The 16,487-nt window shown below is 32.1% G+C and overlaps 1 protein-coding gene across 1 annotated transcript; it reads left to right on the top strand.

The window, feature by feature from the left end:
• Window positions 1-2,496: 2,496 nt before the first annotated feature.
• LOC133187963 (uncharacterized) lies at window positions 2,497-4,187 on the top strand. Its single transcript, XM_061323355.1, has 3 exons — window positions 2,497-2,511; window positions 3,061-3,572; window positions 3,647-4,187. Exons 1-3 carry the CDS (start codon window positions 2,497-2,499, stop codon window positions 4,185-4,187), a joined length of 1,068 nt encoding a protein of 355 aa, XP_061179339.1.
• Window positions 4,188-16,487: the final 12,300 nt, after the last annotated feature.

Genomic DNA, 16,487 nt, shown 5'->3' with positions numbered 1-16,487 from the left:
AGAATAAGTGGTCGAATTTTACCCCGCGTCCTTAAAATCAGTAGGGGTAATTTCGACCAAAATCAAATGGATGTTTCTTGTGCATTTTGAGAGAAATCCAAGATAAATTTGTAAAATTCTGCAACTTTAAGATATTCCAAGAAAAAATAAATCAATTTTAATTTAATTCGTGCTGTAGACTGTTGAACAAGTTTAAACTTAAAAAGAGGTTGTACGAGTTGTCCCTCTTGCATTTCCTTGATCAAATCAAGCGCACTGAAGACGGGGACTTCGAACGTCAAACTGGAGACATAAATGATAGTTAAAAATATTATTTATATCTCTGATCAAGCCATATTTGCGATGAATAATTATACTAGGACACACGATTTGAGGAATAGTTTTCTATAATTCCGAATAATTTAAACTTGTCTCAACACTTCCGTAGATCTTTGTGTGGTGTTGTGTTCCTGTGGTCGAAATTAAACGGTGGTCGAAATTACCCTGACTTACCCTATATACAGACCTAAATCATCTAAACTTAGAAATAAATAAATTTTGTCATTAAGTGCTGAAAGGCTTGCACGAGCGTTACTGCTTGTACCTTTAATATTGCATCATTCGTATCTCTCAGTTGTTTCGATATGCAAGAGCAGCGTTATAAACAATTTCTAAAACGAGGTAAGTTATTGACAAACAATTTGATGAATTAAGAATAACAACAGTCTCGTTTAAAGTCTTCATTTCGTACGTTCTATGGTCGATGCAATAGCCTTGTCAGCAACTACAATCTATCATTAAGTCATACGCTGACTTATGTTTTTAATACTTATTGTTAGGCCATTACTTAACACTGAATTGTCGACGGATTTTTCCGTTATTTCCTGATCATGAAAAGGAGCAGACGGCGGTTGTGACTGGTCGGCTGGGGATGTCCAATCTCCATGGCACCCGATCCGACCTTAGATGTTTTTGGAGGTCCGCGTTTGCTCTGCTCCCGATTTGTATTGTTTTAATAGACTTTAAGCTTCGGTACAGTTCGTTATCTCCATATTTCTTTATGATATCTTTTACATGTAACTATATTTGAAATATACTTGATCAGCAATCACTGTGAATTTCAATTAAAACCCTACTTTCGATTTTGAAAATCTACTCAGAAATAGTAATATTGATTAAGTGGTGAACACGCTTTAGTTGATTTATATTACAGGGAGGACAAATAAATAGGTAAAACTATCGAAATTCGACATCATTCATTTATTTAAAATGTTCAATTTTTCTTATATGTTCAATGAAATGCAAAAATATACATGAAATCAATTAAAATCAATTGTTTCTTATAATGACATTTTTTATTTGTAAAACTTTAGAACCAGCAGCTGTTAGATTGAGCATTTTAAGTGAGAGAGAGAGAGCGAGAGAGAGAGAGATTCTGACCTAACTCTGATATTGCATGAAGGCAACTTTTTAAAGTGTGGGGTGGGTGGGGGTGTCATTGGCGAGGAAATGTAATTGACAATTAAAAAGTAATATTAATAAAAATTAGATGCTTTCATAAAGCCATAATACCAGCAAGTAATTGTTTGCCTCTAACTGTACTCAACTTCATATAATTATATAGCAAAAAGGGAAGAAGCCGCAATAATTTTATAATTCACCTAAACTCGGTTTTCGATCGATTCCTGTCGCCCCAAGGGTGAAAATCGAAATTCCGTAACCCAAACACACATCTACAAGACACTCCTAGATTTATTCCGAAATCACAGGATGATGCTCTACCATTCACTTAGCTGAATGGTCACTGAAAGGGCTGAAAAGATGACTGAATGGTAGAGCTCTGCCATTCAGTCACATTTCAGTATACTTTCAGTCACCATTTGGTTAACTGAATGGCAGAGACTCATCCTATGATTGTGATTAGGCTATTGTGAAATATGTAAGAGGAGTAAGAGGAGTTTTTGGTTTAATAAAATACCTTTATTTGGCCGATAGGGAAAAAAAAATCAAAATTCTGAAACCTTATTGCACATCTAAAAAATACCACCAATCAGAATCAAAAAGAGGGTTTGGGAACTACAAAAATATCCAAATGGGTTACTTCGAAAAATGTAAGAGGAGTTCAAGGTACCAGGTTTTTAAAAAAAAAAAAAACAAAAAAAAACCTGTTTTGTCCACTACCCCCCCCCCCCCCCTCCCGCCGAATGAAAATCTAAATTTCAAAACCTCACTGCCTGCACATCTACAGATCAAAGCCATTCATATTCAAAAAGATGAGTTGGCTACACCAAGAATTGTAAGAGGAGTTCAGGAAACCAAATGTTGAAGAAAAAACGAAGTGAATCATATATATTAAAAAAAAAGATGAGTTGGCTACTGTGAAAAATTTAAGGGGAATTCAAAGAATCAGGTTTTTGTTGGAAAACTTTATTTTACTTCCAAGCGCCCCCAGGTTGAACATGTAAATTCCCAAACCTTATGCACATTTACAAGAAACTCCCAATCATATTCCAAAATATGCATGGATTACAGGTAAAAGTTTTAGGGGTGTGTAGGGAACCAGGGTTTTGTAGAAGAACACAGTGTTTTGAACCCACCCTCCCCTATAAGCATATCTTAAGTAGTTTCAATACTTTTAATGTAGATTCTTTTTATATAAAGTTTATTCTTATGACTAACATTATCTCAAACATCATCTCACTCCCTGTTTCTCAGTGGCACATCCATATCATGTTATAGATAGACATTTAATGCATTTTTTTATTCCTTCGGGTTAATTTACTTGCTTCTCTGTACACACATGCTTCATTTCACCCTCTGACTTTCCCAGTGCCATTACAGATATCATTTTAGTAAAGTTTAGATAGACTTTCAATTTATTTATATTTTTATTCTTTCTAGTTACTTTACCCGCATTCATGCATGTAGCTTTTCTGATCAATTAAAAATAATTCTTTAACTTAAGCAATCAGTATCTACAGTGAAGGTAGTGTTTGATAAAATCTTCCTCATATAGCATAGCCTTATTAACTTTAATAAAATTTTCCTTCCTACTACATAGCTTAATCAAAATGTTTTCAGACTACTTTGGCGAATTTTATGTTACGGCTCGATGGACAAGGACGACACATAGATGAAATCACAATAGAAATCAGAGCAAAAAATGGTATACAAGAAAGACTAGAAACTGTTCAAGAGCAGGCCAACGACACAATATACCTTGTGACAGAACTGCAGGATAACCAGAAAAAAATGGAACGTGAAATGAACAGACTCAAAGATTATGTAGTTCGTCTTGAATACCGCGTAAATTCGCAAAGTAGCCAAATAGTTGATCTCAAGTCAAGATCAATGGAAAATAACATTATTGTTAGTGGACTAGAGGAAAAAACCCCAGAGAGGAAGTCGCCAGAAAACTTAGCAAAAAGTCTGAGAAATGTATTCATATCGGAGATGGAAATGGAGGAGACAGTAGTAGATGAATTACAAATACAGAAACTCTTCCGAATGGGAGAATATGATGCTCAACGAAAGTTTCCTAGACCGATTTGTGTGCAATTTGCTGATAAGGCTCAAAAGGATCTTGTAATGAAGCACATAAAAGTTTAAAAGAAAAGAAGTCGGACATTAGAATTGCCCAACAACAACCAGAGAAGATACGGGAAAGAAGAAAACAGTTATATGATATTCAAAGAAAATATGCAGAGCGAAATACTGAGACGAAAATAAAGGGGGATAAACTTTTTTTTTTCACTCAGAGTAATTCAATCTACAGAGAGAAAGTAGGATCTCTCCCCACGGCAGACGAGGTGATTACCAGCGACGCAGTCAAGATTACCGTTAACCCAGGAAAGTCAATTGAGGACAATGGAAACCGGTTTATGGCACATTCCACCCAAGTCAATTCCTATAAACAGATCAAACGATCACTGGTGGAAATCATGCGTATCGAAACCGTACCAAGTGCGAGCCATAACGTTTATGCTTACCGTTTCACAAGCAGTGATGGGATAATCCATGAAGGTTCAAATGATGACGGGGAACATGGGGCAGGACGACTATTACTAAAACTGCTAGCTGAAAATGAAATTAACAACGTACTGGTGTTTGTGTCTCGATGGCATGGAAACAACATTGGACCCCGTCGGTTCTCCCATATTAAAGAAGCAGGCCTCAGTGCGGTAAAAAATTTACCAACTTCAGTTTGACACCATGAAAAATAAACCCAGTGTTATGTATGATTTTAGAACTGCTTAATATCGAGTTCTTGCCTTTATCTAAATGTATCTTACAGATTAACTATATTTAAAAGGTAAAATATGTGTTTACCGATTGTCTAGTATTCCGGAATTCTTTTTTCCAACCTATAATATTCCGGTAATTTTTTAAACATACTATTTCGTGTTCTTGCTCCTCGCTTTTCCCGATAATATATTGGCTCAAACTGTACGCAGTATGTAAGTTGTTTTTTTTTCCCTCAACATGTCACATTACACGGAGGGATCTGTATGCATTGTCTCGTTTGTTTCATATAGATACATAACCTTATTATTAAAAAAAGATAAACAAGTTGTGATTACAATACACCACTACTGGTTTCCCTTGAAAGAGAATAAAAAAAAAATCAACAAATTTTTAATTCACAACTTGCTGGGTGAATTCACATATTTTTCTACAAATAGAAAAGACTCTGCATACTGTATTTCCTACACCTGTAAACCCACTTTCATTCTTTTTAAAGGTGTTCAGTGTTAACTCTTTAGTAATATCAATTATATGTGTTTGGTATAAACTTTCTACTCTCAAAAATAACAAGGCATGTTTTCTCAGACAATCCACATAGTTCTGTATATACACTTTTGTTATCTTTTATTTATCTTTTTGTTTCTGTCTTGTATGGGGTCAGGAATATTTTCATACATAAATTTAAAATATTTATGGATCATAATAAGAACAACAACCTAAAAATACTTACAGTAAACTGTCAAGGCCTTGGTAACATTCATAAAAGAAGAGATGTGCTTAAGAAGTTAAAACCTAAGAATTATAATGTTTATTTTTTACAAGATACCCATTTTGTGGGAAAAGATGAAAACTTTATAAGAACACAGTGGGGATATAAAGCTTTTTTTTTAGTTCATTCAAATCCAATTCAAGGTGAGTTGCTATCCTTTTTAATAATAACTGTGCTTCAAAAATCATCAATGAATATAGGGATACTGGTGGTAATTTTCTAATTTTGGATGTTTTTATTGAGGATATCTCTTTTTTACTAATAAATATTTATGGTCCAAACTCTGACACACCTAATTTTTACTTAAGTTTAGTTCATAAAATAGAGGAAATTTACTCTTCCCAAAATATTGTGATAGGGGGTGATTTTAATTTAGTTTTTGATAAGGATTTGGATTCAATGAATTACAAAAATTTAAACAACCCAAAATCAAGACTTGAAGTAATGAAGCTTAGGGATGCTTTAAATCTTAAGGATGTATTTCGTGAAGATAATCCAAATTTAAAAAGGTTTACCTGGAGACGAAAAAATCCACTCAAACAAGCTAGACTTGACTTTTTCCTGATATCTGAGTCTATGCTAACTATGATGCCTTGTGTAAAGTTTGAAAGTAGTTACTGTTCTGATCATTCTCCAATTCTACTACACTGTAAATTAAATGAATTTGAAAAAGGAAAGGGTTTCTGGAAATTCAATAATTCTCTGCTACATGAAAAAGAATATGTTGAACAAATAAAATGTAAGATTGAGGAGGTTAAAATCCAATATTCCTGCCCAATATACAATATGGAAAAAAAAAACAGTTGCCTTGAGAATGATGCTATTCAATTTACCATTAGTGATCAACTCTTTCTTGATATCTTGTTAATGGAAGTAAGAGGGAAGTCAATTTCATTTTCAACATATAAAAAAAAAGAAAATTATTGAAAGAGAGCAACAATTGGAAAGAGAAATATTAGAATTAGAACAGAATTTAACAGATCAGTCAATTAATGAACTGGAAGAAAAACAAAGAGAAGTAGAAGAAATAAAGAATATAAGATTTAAAGGTCAATGCATAAGGAAAAAGGTCAAATGGATTGAGGAAGGAGAAAAACCCTCTAAACATTTTGTTAGTTTAGAATCAAGAAACTATGTGAGTTAGCAAATACCTAAAATAGAAAAGGACAATGGATCAATTGTCTCTTCTCAAATTGAGATTTTAAACGAAACAAAAGCTTTTTACGAAAACTTATACAAGAAAAGGGAAAATGTAGTCAGAAAATTTTTATGAAAGACTTAAACAATATGATATTCCTAAATTAAGTAGAGAGGAATCAAACAGTCTGGAAGGACCAGAAACAAATCTTGAAGTTTTTGATTTCTTAAAACAAATGAAAAATGAAAAAAAAAAAAAAAAAAAAAAAAAAAAACCAGGACCTGATGGATTTACGTGTGAATTTTTCAATTTTTTCTGGAAAGATATTGGCTCCTTTATTACAAGAGCAATAAATAATTCAAATGAATTACGTCAATTCTCAGATTCAAATAAATTGGGAATCATTACGTGTATTCCGAAAGCAGGAAAGGAAAAACAATTTCTGAAAAATTGGCCACCCATTAGTCCTTTAAATGTGGTTTATAAAATAGCATCAGAATGCATCGCTAAACGAATGAAAACTAAATTGGATAAATTGATAAACAGAGACCAAACTGGTTTTATTAAAGGTAGATTTATCGGAGAGAATATTAGACTGATATATGATATAATGCATTATACAGAATATAATCAAATACCTGGTCTGTTGATGTTAGTTGATTTTGAAAAAGCATTTGATACAATCTCTTGGAATTTTATATATCAAACCCTTGACTTCTTTAACTTTGGACCCTCTTTTATAAATTGGTTTAGAACCTTTTATAATGGTATTAAATCATGTGTTATACAAAATGGATTTACTTCAGATTATCTTTTCCCCCAAAGAGGCTGTAGACAAGGTGATCCAATCTCACCATATCTCTTTTTGCTATGTGCTGAAATTCTTGGAATCTTAATTCGATATAATCAAGATATTAAAGGTATAACAATTGAAGGTGATGAGTATAAACTTTCGCAATATGCTGATGATACCTCTCTTATCTCGGGTGGTTCACCAAGATCCATGGATGGTATTCTCCGAGAATTAGATTATTTTGCCAATATATCAGGTTTAAAAATAAATTTCTTAAAAACTAAAATGATATGGATCGGAAGTAAAAAATTCTCAAGGGAAGTATTCCATCACTCGAGGTGAATTGTGATAATACAAATTTTGATCTTCTAGGAGTAAAATTTTCAGTAAACTTGGATGAAATGCCTGATTTAAATTATTCCATAAAACTAAATGAAATCAAAATATTGTTAAATAAGTGGAGGTTGAGGAAACTTACCCCAATTGGAAGGTTAACAGTAATTAAAACTTTAATATTACCTAAACTAAACCATTTAATTCTTACTTTACCAAACCCTAAGTCAGAAGTTTTGAAGATGTTTGAGACAGAAATGTATTATTTTTTATGGAGTAGCAAAATTCATAAGGTAAAGAAAAATGTTATAATCCAGGACTATAAATATGGAGGTCTTAAAATGATTGATTATACAGAATTCATTTCTGCTCTGAAATCAAGTTGGATCAGAAGACTTATTCACTCAGATGCAAACTGGGTAAAACTATTTGAAGCTGAAATAAAACTAGACATAAAAAATCTTTGGACAAGGGGTTCTGATTACATTCTGAATCTTTCAATAAGATGAAATAATGTTTTTTTTTGGAAAGAAGTTCTGTCAAGCTGGCCAAGGCTAATTAGGATAAATCAAGAAAACGACAGACATGTGCTCTTTGAACATATATGGAATAATCCAAAGATTAAAATTAACAATAAATCTTTCTTTTGGAAAAACTATTTTAATGAAGGCATTGTTTTTCTTATTGACCTCTTTAACAATGATGGTAGTTTCATAAGTTTTGACTCCTTAATAAATTTGAAAGTGAAAACAAATTTTATTGATTATAATGGTCTTAAGACTGCAGTGTTAGATAGACTGAAAAATATAAATACATGTAATAATGAAATTAAAAATATAAAGTCAATTGGACCACATATTCCAAATTCCATTTATGTGTATTATAAACACGATAAAGGTTGTAAATATATGTACAATATATTTATAAGTAAAAAGAAAGAGCCAGTCAACTCGCTCAAAAATGGAAAGAAAACAGTGTTTCCCTTTGTGAAGCAGACTGGAATAAAATATTTGAACTTCCTTTTAAAATATCAAAAGAATCTAAATTTCAATGGCTACGATTTCAACTATTACATAGAATCATCCCAACTAATTATTATCTATTTAGACTTAAATTGATTGATTCTCCAGCATGAACTTTCTGCAGAAGTGACATAGAAACAATCGATCATTTATTTGTAGAATGTTTTTATGTAAAAGAAATCTGGTGTACCATTGAAGAATGGATTTTCAATAAGTTTAACATCCATTATAGTTTTGATAGACAAGCAATACTATTTGGTAAATTTGAAAATATGAATGTTTATAAGTTTCAGAATCTTTTAATACTTATTGTAAAACAATTTATTTTTGCTAGTAAATATAAGAAGGTCCCAAAAATAAATGTTGATGCTGTACTAAAGGGGATCACAGATAGAATTTTTATTGAAAAAGTTTTGTTGTTTAAAAGTTGTAGATATGAGGAATATGAAAGGCATTGACAAAATATTTGTGATGCACTGTAATTAATACAGATATATATACTTTCTATTACCTATTTGATTCAGAAGAAAAAATTAGCTTAATTATTTATCATTTGGTATCATTTGTAATATAGAATAATTTTTTTTCTTTTGCTGACCCCCCCCCCCTTTTTGTTTATGTTTGTTATTTTTTTTTTTCTCTCTAAACAACTTTCATAGTGTATAAAAGTAGATCTGTGTAAATATGATTAAGACAAGACAGAATATGTGTAATCGGATGTTAACTTGTACTAAATGATGAAATTTATGTTGTATACATATACCTATGAAAGTGTTATAACAATTAAAAAAAAAAGTTTTCTAGCAACAAATTATAAAAGGTTGTTTCAAATACAGTGTACATAAATTCTTACTGCAGTGAAATTTCACGCTCCATCTAACTTATACCCTATACCCTCATAACCATTAACAAAAAAGAAAAAAAAATAATACCATTTACCGACATACATGACGATACATTCCCGAGCTTTACATAAGTGCGATGTCCTTCACAATTGGATTTTAATTTTTAATATTGCTGTTGCTGTCGTTGTTAATTCTTCATCATGTAAGATTGACATTTTTTTTTTTTAATATATTTTGATTTAAAAATATAAATCAAACTAAAATGAAATACAACGTTCAGACTTATGTTAGCATTCGAGTTATTTTCGCAACAGGGTCGTTTTCTTCATAAAAAGGAGATAAAAATAAGAAATAAAATCTTGCTTTCTTTCATATATCTAGATATTACGATTATCTTTCAGAATGAAGATTTTCCATTTAACACAGAAGCAATTCATGGCAATTGTAATTTGCGGTGTTATATTAAGTTTAGTAATTCTGTATTCAGAGCTAACCCCTGAAATGAACTTATACAGATTAGTGATCCATACTGTGGACAGAGAATCACCACCTATAAGGAAATATCGCATATACTGGGTTGATATGGAGCCTTACATTACCAACAATCTGAAGCTCTATAATAGCTCTAGATGCAGCGTCCCTAATTGCATCTTGGCGAATAATATTTCCAATGCAGATATTGTTGTGTTCAGCCACCGACACATTCCAAAAAGTACTTTAAATAAAACAGAAGGTCAAATTTGGATTTTTTATTCCGCCGAAAGTCCATATCACACACATAGACCAAACAATGAATGGATAGACCGTTCTGATTTGTCAATGTCTTATATGGACGATTCAGATATCCATGTGTCAATGTATGGAAAAGAGCTGGGTACGTTAAAACCGATTTACGGCCCTGTAAAATCGGCAAAAATTAAACGCACGATTACATTCTATCAATTGCATCAATTAACTCTTAAGGTTTCCCTGTGTGTGAAATAGGAATAAATTTTTCTCAACTCACGTGCCCTTTCATTTATATAACGTTCAAAACCAGTCTAATATTCCGGAATTCCCCTATTTTGGACGTTTTCCTCCTCTTCAAGTCTATATTTCGATATGGCCGCATCCGAGTATGTATGCGAAACTTTGCAGAAAGAACAAATATACTACGATTTTTAATATTAAAGAGAAAAAATAACCTTACAAAAGTGCGGCCACGTCCGTTTTTACAAAAAAATTGAAGTTAAAAGTGCTACAATTTTGGACAGACGTCACCCTTTCTCCACAATAAAATCTATATTTTTAAAGAAATTAATTGTTTAATTCTATATCTGAAGGCTTTATTACTTTTTATTGTCTTTTAAATTCGATTCTGCATTTGAAAAAAAAAAATAATTTAATACAAATATTTATGCAAATGAACACCATACGAACCTTTCTCAGTGAAATTTACTATGGGACATTACATGTAAATTAGTGACGCAATGCATTGAAAAAAATGACAACACAATGAGCAGTCATGTTGAAAAGATGTACTTGAAAAAAATTCTTCAGTCTTTGCAACTATAATAAATATTCAATCAGTATTTACAGCGTGAAAAAGTAATTTAACGACATAAGTTGGGATGGCTCGGATAATCAATTTACATTTAACCCTACATGTACCTCCAATTAAAACGCGCGTCTCCTTCACAGTGGACATTGACTTTATTTGACTACAACGAAAGATTCTTTTTTAACATTTTTATTGAAAATCATCAGCTTTCGTAAGTATGTTTTATTCGTTTTCAATTTATATATGTCTGGGATTCATGAATGTCAAAAGACAATAGCTAATGATTTGGGCGGGGGAAGGGGGAGGTGGGAAGCTTGGCGTATAGCAGTCACCATTTGAACATTTCTTTTCAAAACTTGTTATCCTTGTCACTGCATTGTTGCAGATTTTTATTTGACAAAATTAATCATGTCAGAAAGGATTCTAGTGTTTTATCGCAGAATCAGGAAGTGTTTTATATATGACGGTACACTTCTAAATCTTCCACTGCCGACCTACATTTACGTATTGAAGGTCCGCAGCTGGGAATGGAAAAATTCTTACATGTATTTACACTTATTAATTATATATACATTTATCATGCTGGAATATTGACATCGGTGTTTTCAAGTAAAATCGGGTTTAATTTATAATTTACAAGGAATTTTAGATAATTATGTTGACAAAGTTTATAAGGCTTAAAAAACGTATACAGTTGTGTACGCTTTCGGCATTTTCTACAAAAATGTAAGTGAAACATGATACAATCAACCTTTTTTATTGTCTATCTGTTCCCAGTTCTGTAAGAAATACAAACACGATCTTGCATTACTTGTGGACAAGACACCCCCCCTTTCCGCTCCATAATCGATGGTTTAACTCGTTATTTTTTTTTCAGAAATTGTTTTCCTAATACATTTTTAAGGCATTCCAATTGAAATGAAAAAAAAGATTACTCTATAGATATTTATCTTTATAAAAAAACGAATGTACATATTAACTACATGTACACTATTGTTAATCTTGAAGTAAGTTAGTATTTTTTAAAGGATTTTATCCAGATTATTCATGAAATAATAGTAATATATTTCATAAGAAATATGTTAAGTATTCCAATAGATGTTGATCGGGGCTGGAGGAGCGTCCTGTCCAATATCACCTCTGTGAAAACGGTGCACACTATCGCTAAATTTCAAAGATTCAACGTAAATCTATGATGATAATCCGTTTCAGAAAAAAAAAAAAAAAAACAAAAGTATTTTATCGTTACTACAAGGACAAATGCACAGAATTGCGAAGGAAATGCCCCAGAGAGTTAATGTATCCAAAGGAAGTGATAAAATTATCATTGTCACCGAAATATATCAAATATCTTACCTACGGCTGTGTAACATGTAAACAAAGGGAGGAGTTCTAAAGAAAATCTTTATCTATTTTAATGCAGTTTTTGTCTTAGTAGATGATTAGATGTATCGTCTCGCAATTCATGTCAGCAGTTTGTTAAGTATATCTTTTAAGATTTTTTTTTATCAGACACTAACATGAAAAAGAAACTTTATCAAGCTAGTGTTATAATCCGGGAATGGCAAGGATAACTCTATAAAGAAGCAATGTGACGTGTTTTGTGTATTGTTCCCACAAGTAACAAAATAACATCAAATTTCATATAATTTGATAACTGAACTAGAAATAAATCTCTATGTAGCTTATAAAAAGGGACGTGAAAGTGAATTTTGATTCTTCTATGTGAGTGTTCTGTTATTCTGCATTTCGATTATTTGTATTTTGTCTCTAAGTGTCTGTGTGTGTGTGGGGGGGGGGGGGGGGGGTTACTGATAATCAAGTTATACATGTACTATAATGAGTACCAATAAAAAATTATATCAAGAATTTGATTTAAAACTAAATACATCCCTTTCCAATTTCCTTTGTCTCTCCACTCGACTGTGACCGTTGATCGATCTTTTACTGATCGATATCAATGCAAGTGTCTGCCGTTTCATGCTGCATTGCTTTGAAGACGATATGCGCATATTTTCATAGCTGACGTGGATAAACTCTGTTTGTAAATCATACACATAATATTATTTAAGGAATGACTCTAATTCTTGGCCAAATTATTCGAGTATAACCTGGTTTGGGTCAGTTTACGCTTTATAATCCGCGAAGCGGATTATAAAACAGCGCAAACTGACCCAAACCAGGTTATACTCGAATAATTTGGCCAAGAATTAGAGTCATTATAATTTAATTCTAAAATCATTAAACAACTGTGGGTGTAAAATTTCGTTGCTTTTTATTAGTTCAAATTTGCCGCTCAATAATACAACCCTAGTAACGGAAGTGATGGGAAGCGAGGGGAGGTAAAAACTGATACATAGTCCTAGCAGCCATGTTGTTTGTTTACATGTGGTAAGATACAAGTTACTGTTTGAAGTTAAAGGTACATTTATTAAATCTGGAATTTTCCATGAATCCCGAGGACTGGAAATGAGAGGATTGCATGGATACAGATGATTCAGCTGGTTGTCAGGGGGGGGTGTCCCCATACCAAACCAGGTTATACAGAAATAATTTGTGTTCCTTTTTGGATATTAACCAATCAGAGGCTAGAATACAAACAAAATTAAATCATATCCTTATCTTTATAACTTTCAATTTTAGGGAATTATCCCCGATAGAGTGTATTACAGGCTTCTGAATCCCTTCCCGAGAATTCGTGTGCATTTCCTGTCGAATTCACTATGCAGATTTATGCTTATAATTTTCGATTTTGTTAATCAAATAATGAGTATGTACATGAAAAGTACTGTGTTCGTCTCTAAAATTAAATTATTAGCATTGGCTATATAAAATATTTTGTTCATCGAAAAATGGATCTAAACAAATCGCACACCTTTTTTTGAGCCTTCGGAGATTCGCGTTTTTTTTTCAAGGTCTGTAACGCAAGTTATGATATGGCCATTCCAAGTTTTTTTTTGGTTGTTTTTTGTTGTTGTTTTTATTGTTGTTGTTTTTTTTCTATGAGCAGTGTACGCGGACGAATTGGTTTTGAGGTTATGAAATTAAAAACAAACACAAATTAAAATTGATAAATACAAAGCTTTGAAACGCAAACACAGAGTTAACTCAAATTAAAATCAACAAATACGAATCTCCGAAATGCATTTCACTCTTTTGGGATTGACATCTCTCTTTTTAAGTGGTGTAATATTTTAGTTTTCAATAAACTATAGTAATTTAAGTTTTATGGCGATGGCGAGGAGAGGTCTCAAATGATAATAAGAAATTCTAGAACTGTTCTGAAAATGCTGCGTTTTCCCCCCTTTGGTTTGTGTGTTTTCTCGGATAGGAAGATAGGTTTTCGAATTTAGGATAAACGCTAAACAAAGAAAAAAACTTGGAATGGCCTCATCAATCAGGACTCTTATAACCGGTCTCCTCTTGTGGTTTGAACACAGAAAGTATATTGCGGATTATTCCTGGTTAGTGTATTTAACATGAACCATGTAGTAAAGCGGATCCACTGGAATGAATAAATAGCGATCTATAAAAGAAATCCTAACAACAAAGAAAAACATTTTAACGCAGTTTAAGACACTTCTTAACCCCGTAATAGTGATCGAGTAATTTATACGTTTATCAAAAAAAAAAAAAAAAAAAAAAAAAAAAAAAAAAGGAAAGAAAGAAAGAAAATACGAAATTGATAGCGCTGCCATTTGTTGGAATGGAAAAGGGAAGTAGTGTTGATGGCTTTTTCATTGCCAAAAATCCAATTTTGACAACTTGATATGGGACGTTTCAATTTTCTTTTTAATATTGATTCATGTATCTTTAAAAAATTTAATGTAACTTCATAGACAATGCGGAAAATGATTGAAGAAATCATTAGGACATTTTTACATAAAAAATGATAAATTTAATACGAGCACAATTTTAAAAAAAAGTACTACCTTGTCTCGTCTGTATGGATGAATCAAGCTTCATTACTTGTCTGATGAAATCGATTGTAATAAAATTATACTTTCCTTTCAATTATTATACTCCTTCCAGCTATCAAACATACATTACGATGAATTGAAATAAAAGCTTAAATTTTTTTTTTCGAACATAAGGCAGGTTAAAGTAAATAGTTTCCGGTTCAGAGAATTTACAGATTTCTTTTAACGTAACGTTAAAATCAATAACGCCGTGATGACGTTATCACGTCAAAATTTGTAATTTATAAAGAAAACTCCCCATTTTTCGAGAACTCTGACGGAAGAACGGTTTGTGATAATAAAAAAAAAATAAAATGATTTTGAAAGGACATATAGTAGGCATGTTTGTAAAAAACTGAAATCGAATTTGGAGACAGGGCCGCTCTGTTATACGTAACGTACCCAGTTCTTTCAAAAACGACAAAAAATTCTGAAGAGAAACTATAGTAGTATATTAATCAATAAAACAAAAGACGCACTCTGGGTCTCGAGCCACTGTGTTACCCCTTCGAGGAGAGAAAACTTGGTCAAAGACCTTAGACCTTAGACCAAAGACTTAACAGTTGATTCTTATGGCGGATGTGGTACTAAGAAATGTGGTCGTTAATATGATAGACTACCCAAGTGTCAATCCTTGTTTGAAACACATTACAAATTCTATTTTTCGTTCGAAAATTCAATCTGTAAACAGTATACAACGGAAAAATTACGTTATCTTTTCATCCACAAGACTACACTAATTCCTGTCATAAATGGACCAAACGATGCATCTGGATATATCCCGAAAGGAACGTATATTAATAGTCAGGATTTTGCTAATGCTAGCTCACTAGCAAAAGAATTAAAAAAGATCGGTTCAAATGAAGCAGAGTATATTCGTTATTTGACGGAAAAAAAAAACAAGTACACATGCCAAACAATTGACAAAATAGTACCTAGTGCACAATGTACCTTATGTAAATATCTAGCAGATATAGAAAAAGGGGAAAAGGCAAGAAAAAACAATTCATGGTTTAAAATTTTGGACCCGAAAGTATTTTGAACAGTTCCAAAATACTGATGTTTTTCATTAAGTACATTGTACTAAGTTCATGTACACCATTCTTTTGTTCTGAGATTCCATTTAAAAAAACTAAGGAAAGAGAAAGAGAGAGGGAGAATAAGAGGGAGAGATGAGTTACATCCTTTGTATTGATATTCTAAAATCTTTTTACCTAATATTATATGTATGGATCTCTAAATTACGCAGCTATGTTAAGGCTTCCCGAAGCTCTAAAATGCGCTCAAAACATAATATGTCATTGCGAGGTCGGTTTTAGTTTTAATTTATTAGTATTGAACTTAAGTACTCCCAATTTATATAAAGGGTTTCCTCGGCTATATATTGACATATTTGTTATATCACATGACTTTGTTGATCACGTGACGGTCATTTATATTTTTTGAATTGTTCCATATAAATCACTTCGGCGCAGCTGATTAACACAATAATTATTAACATTTTGTTATATAAATAAACTCATCTGATCCGTGTGTATCCGAAATGTGTCATAGTATTACTTAGATACAAAATATTTCCTGAGAAATTCAACTTACCTACAAATTTGAGGGTATTTTCCACACAATATCGTAATCTGTATCAAAACAAAGCCAACAAACATTTTTTCCCAAGCAAGATTCAGTTAGAGAACAACCTCTTCTTACAGATTTCCACAAAAATTCTCAGATTAATCCTCATTAATCACCTGCGCCAGACTCGTTTATACTCACAAAATAAATTCTACCTCCAACCACGTGTATAAAACAGAGTACATTTCAAAAGTATATTTTTCAGGAGGATTTTGAACATGCTGAATTTCAATCA

This window comes from Saccostrea echinata, unplaced genomic scaffold (genome assembly GCF_033153115.1).
Source record: "Saccostrea echinata isolate AGI-Se365-2 ecotype Australia unplaced genomic scaffold, CSIRO_AGI_Sech_v1 ptg000015l, whole genome shotgun sequence".
NCBI lineage: Eukaryota > Metazoa > Mollusca > Bivalvia > Ostreida > Ostreidae > Saccostrea > Saccostrea echinata.
The sequence above is the reverse complement of the archived record's forward strand: the minus strand, read 5'-3'. Positions and strand labels throughout refer to the sequence as shown.

Coding starts and splice junctions, on each gene's coding strand:
- LOC133187963 (XM_061323355.1), top strand. Junction 3,573..3,646: donor CAAAAGGATCTTGTAATGAA/GCACATAAAAGT, acceptor GATACGGGAAAG/AAGAAAACAGTTATATGATA.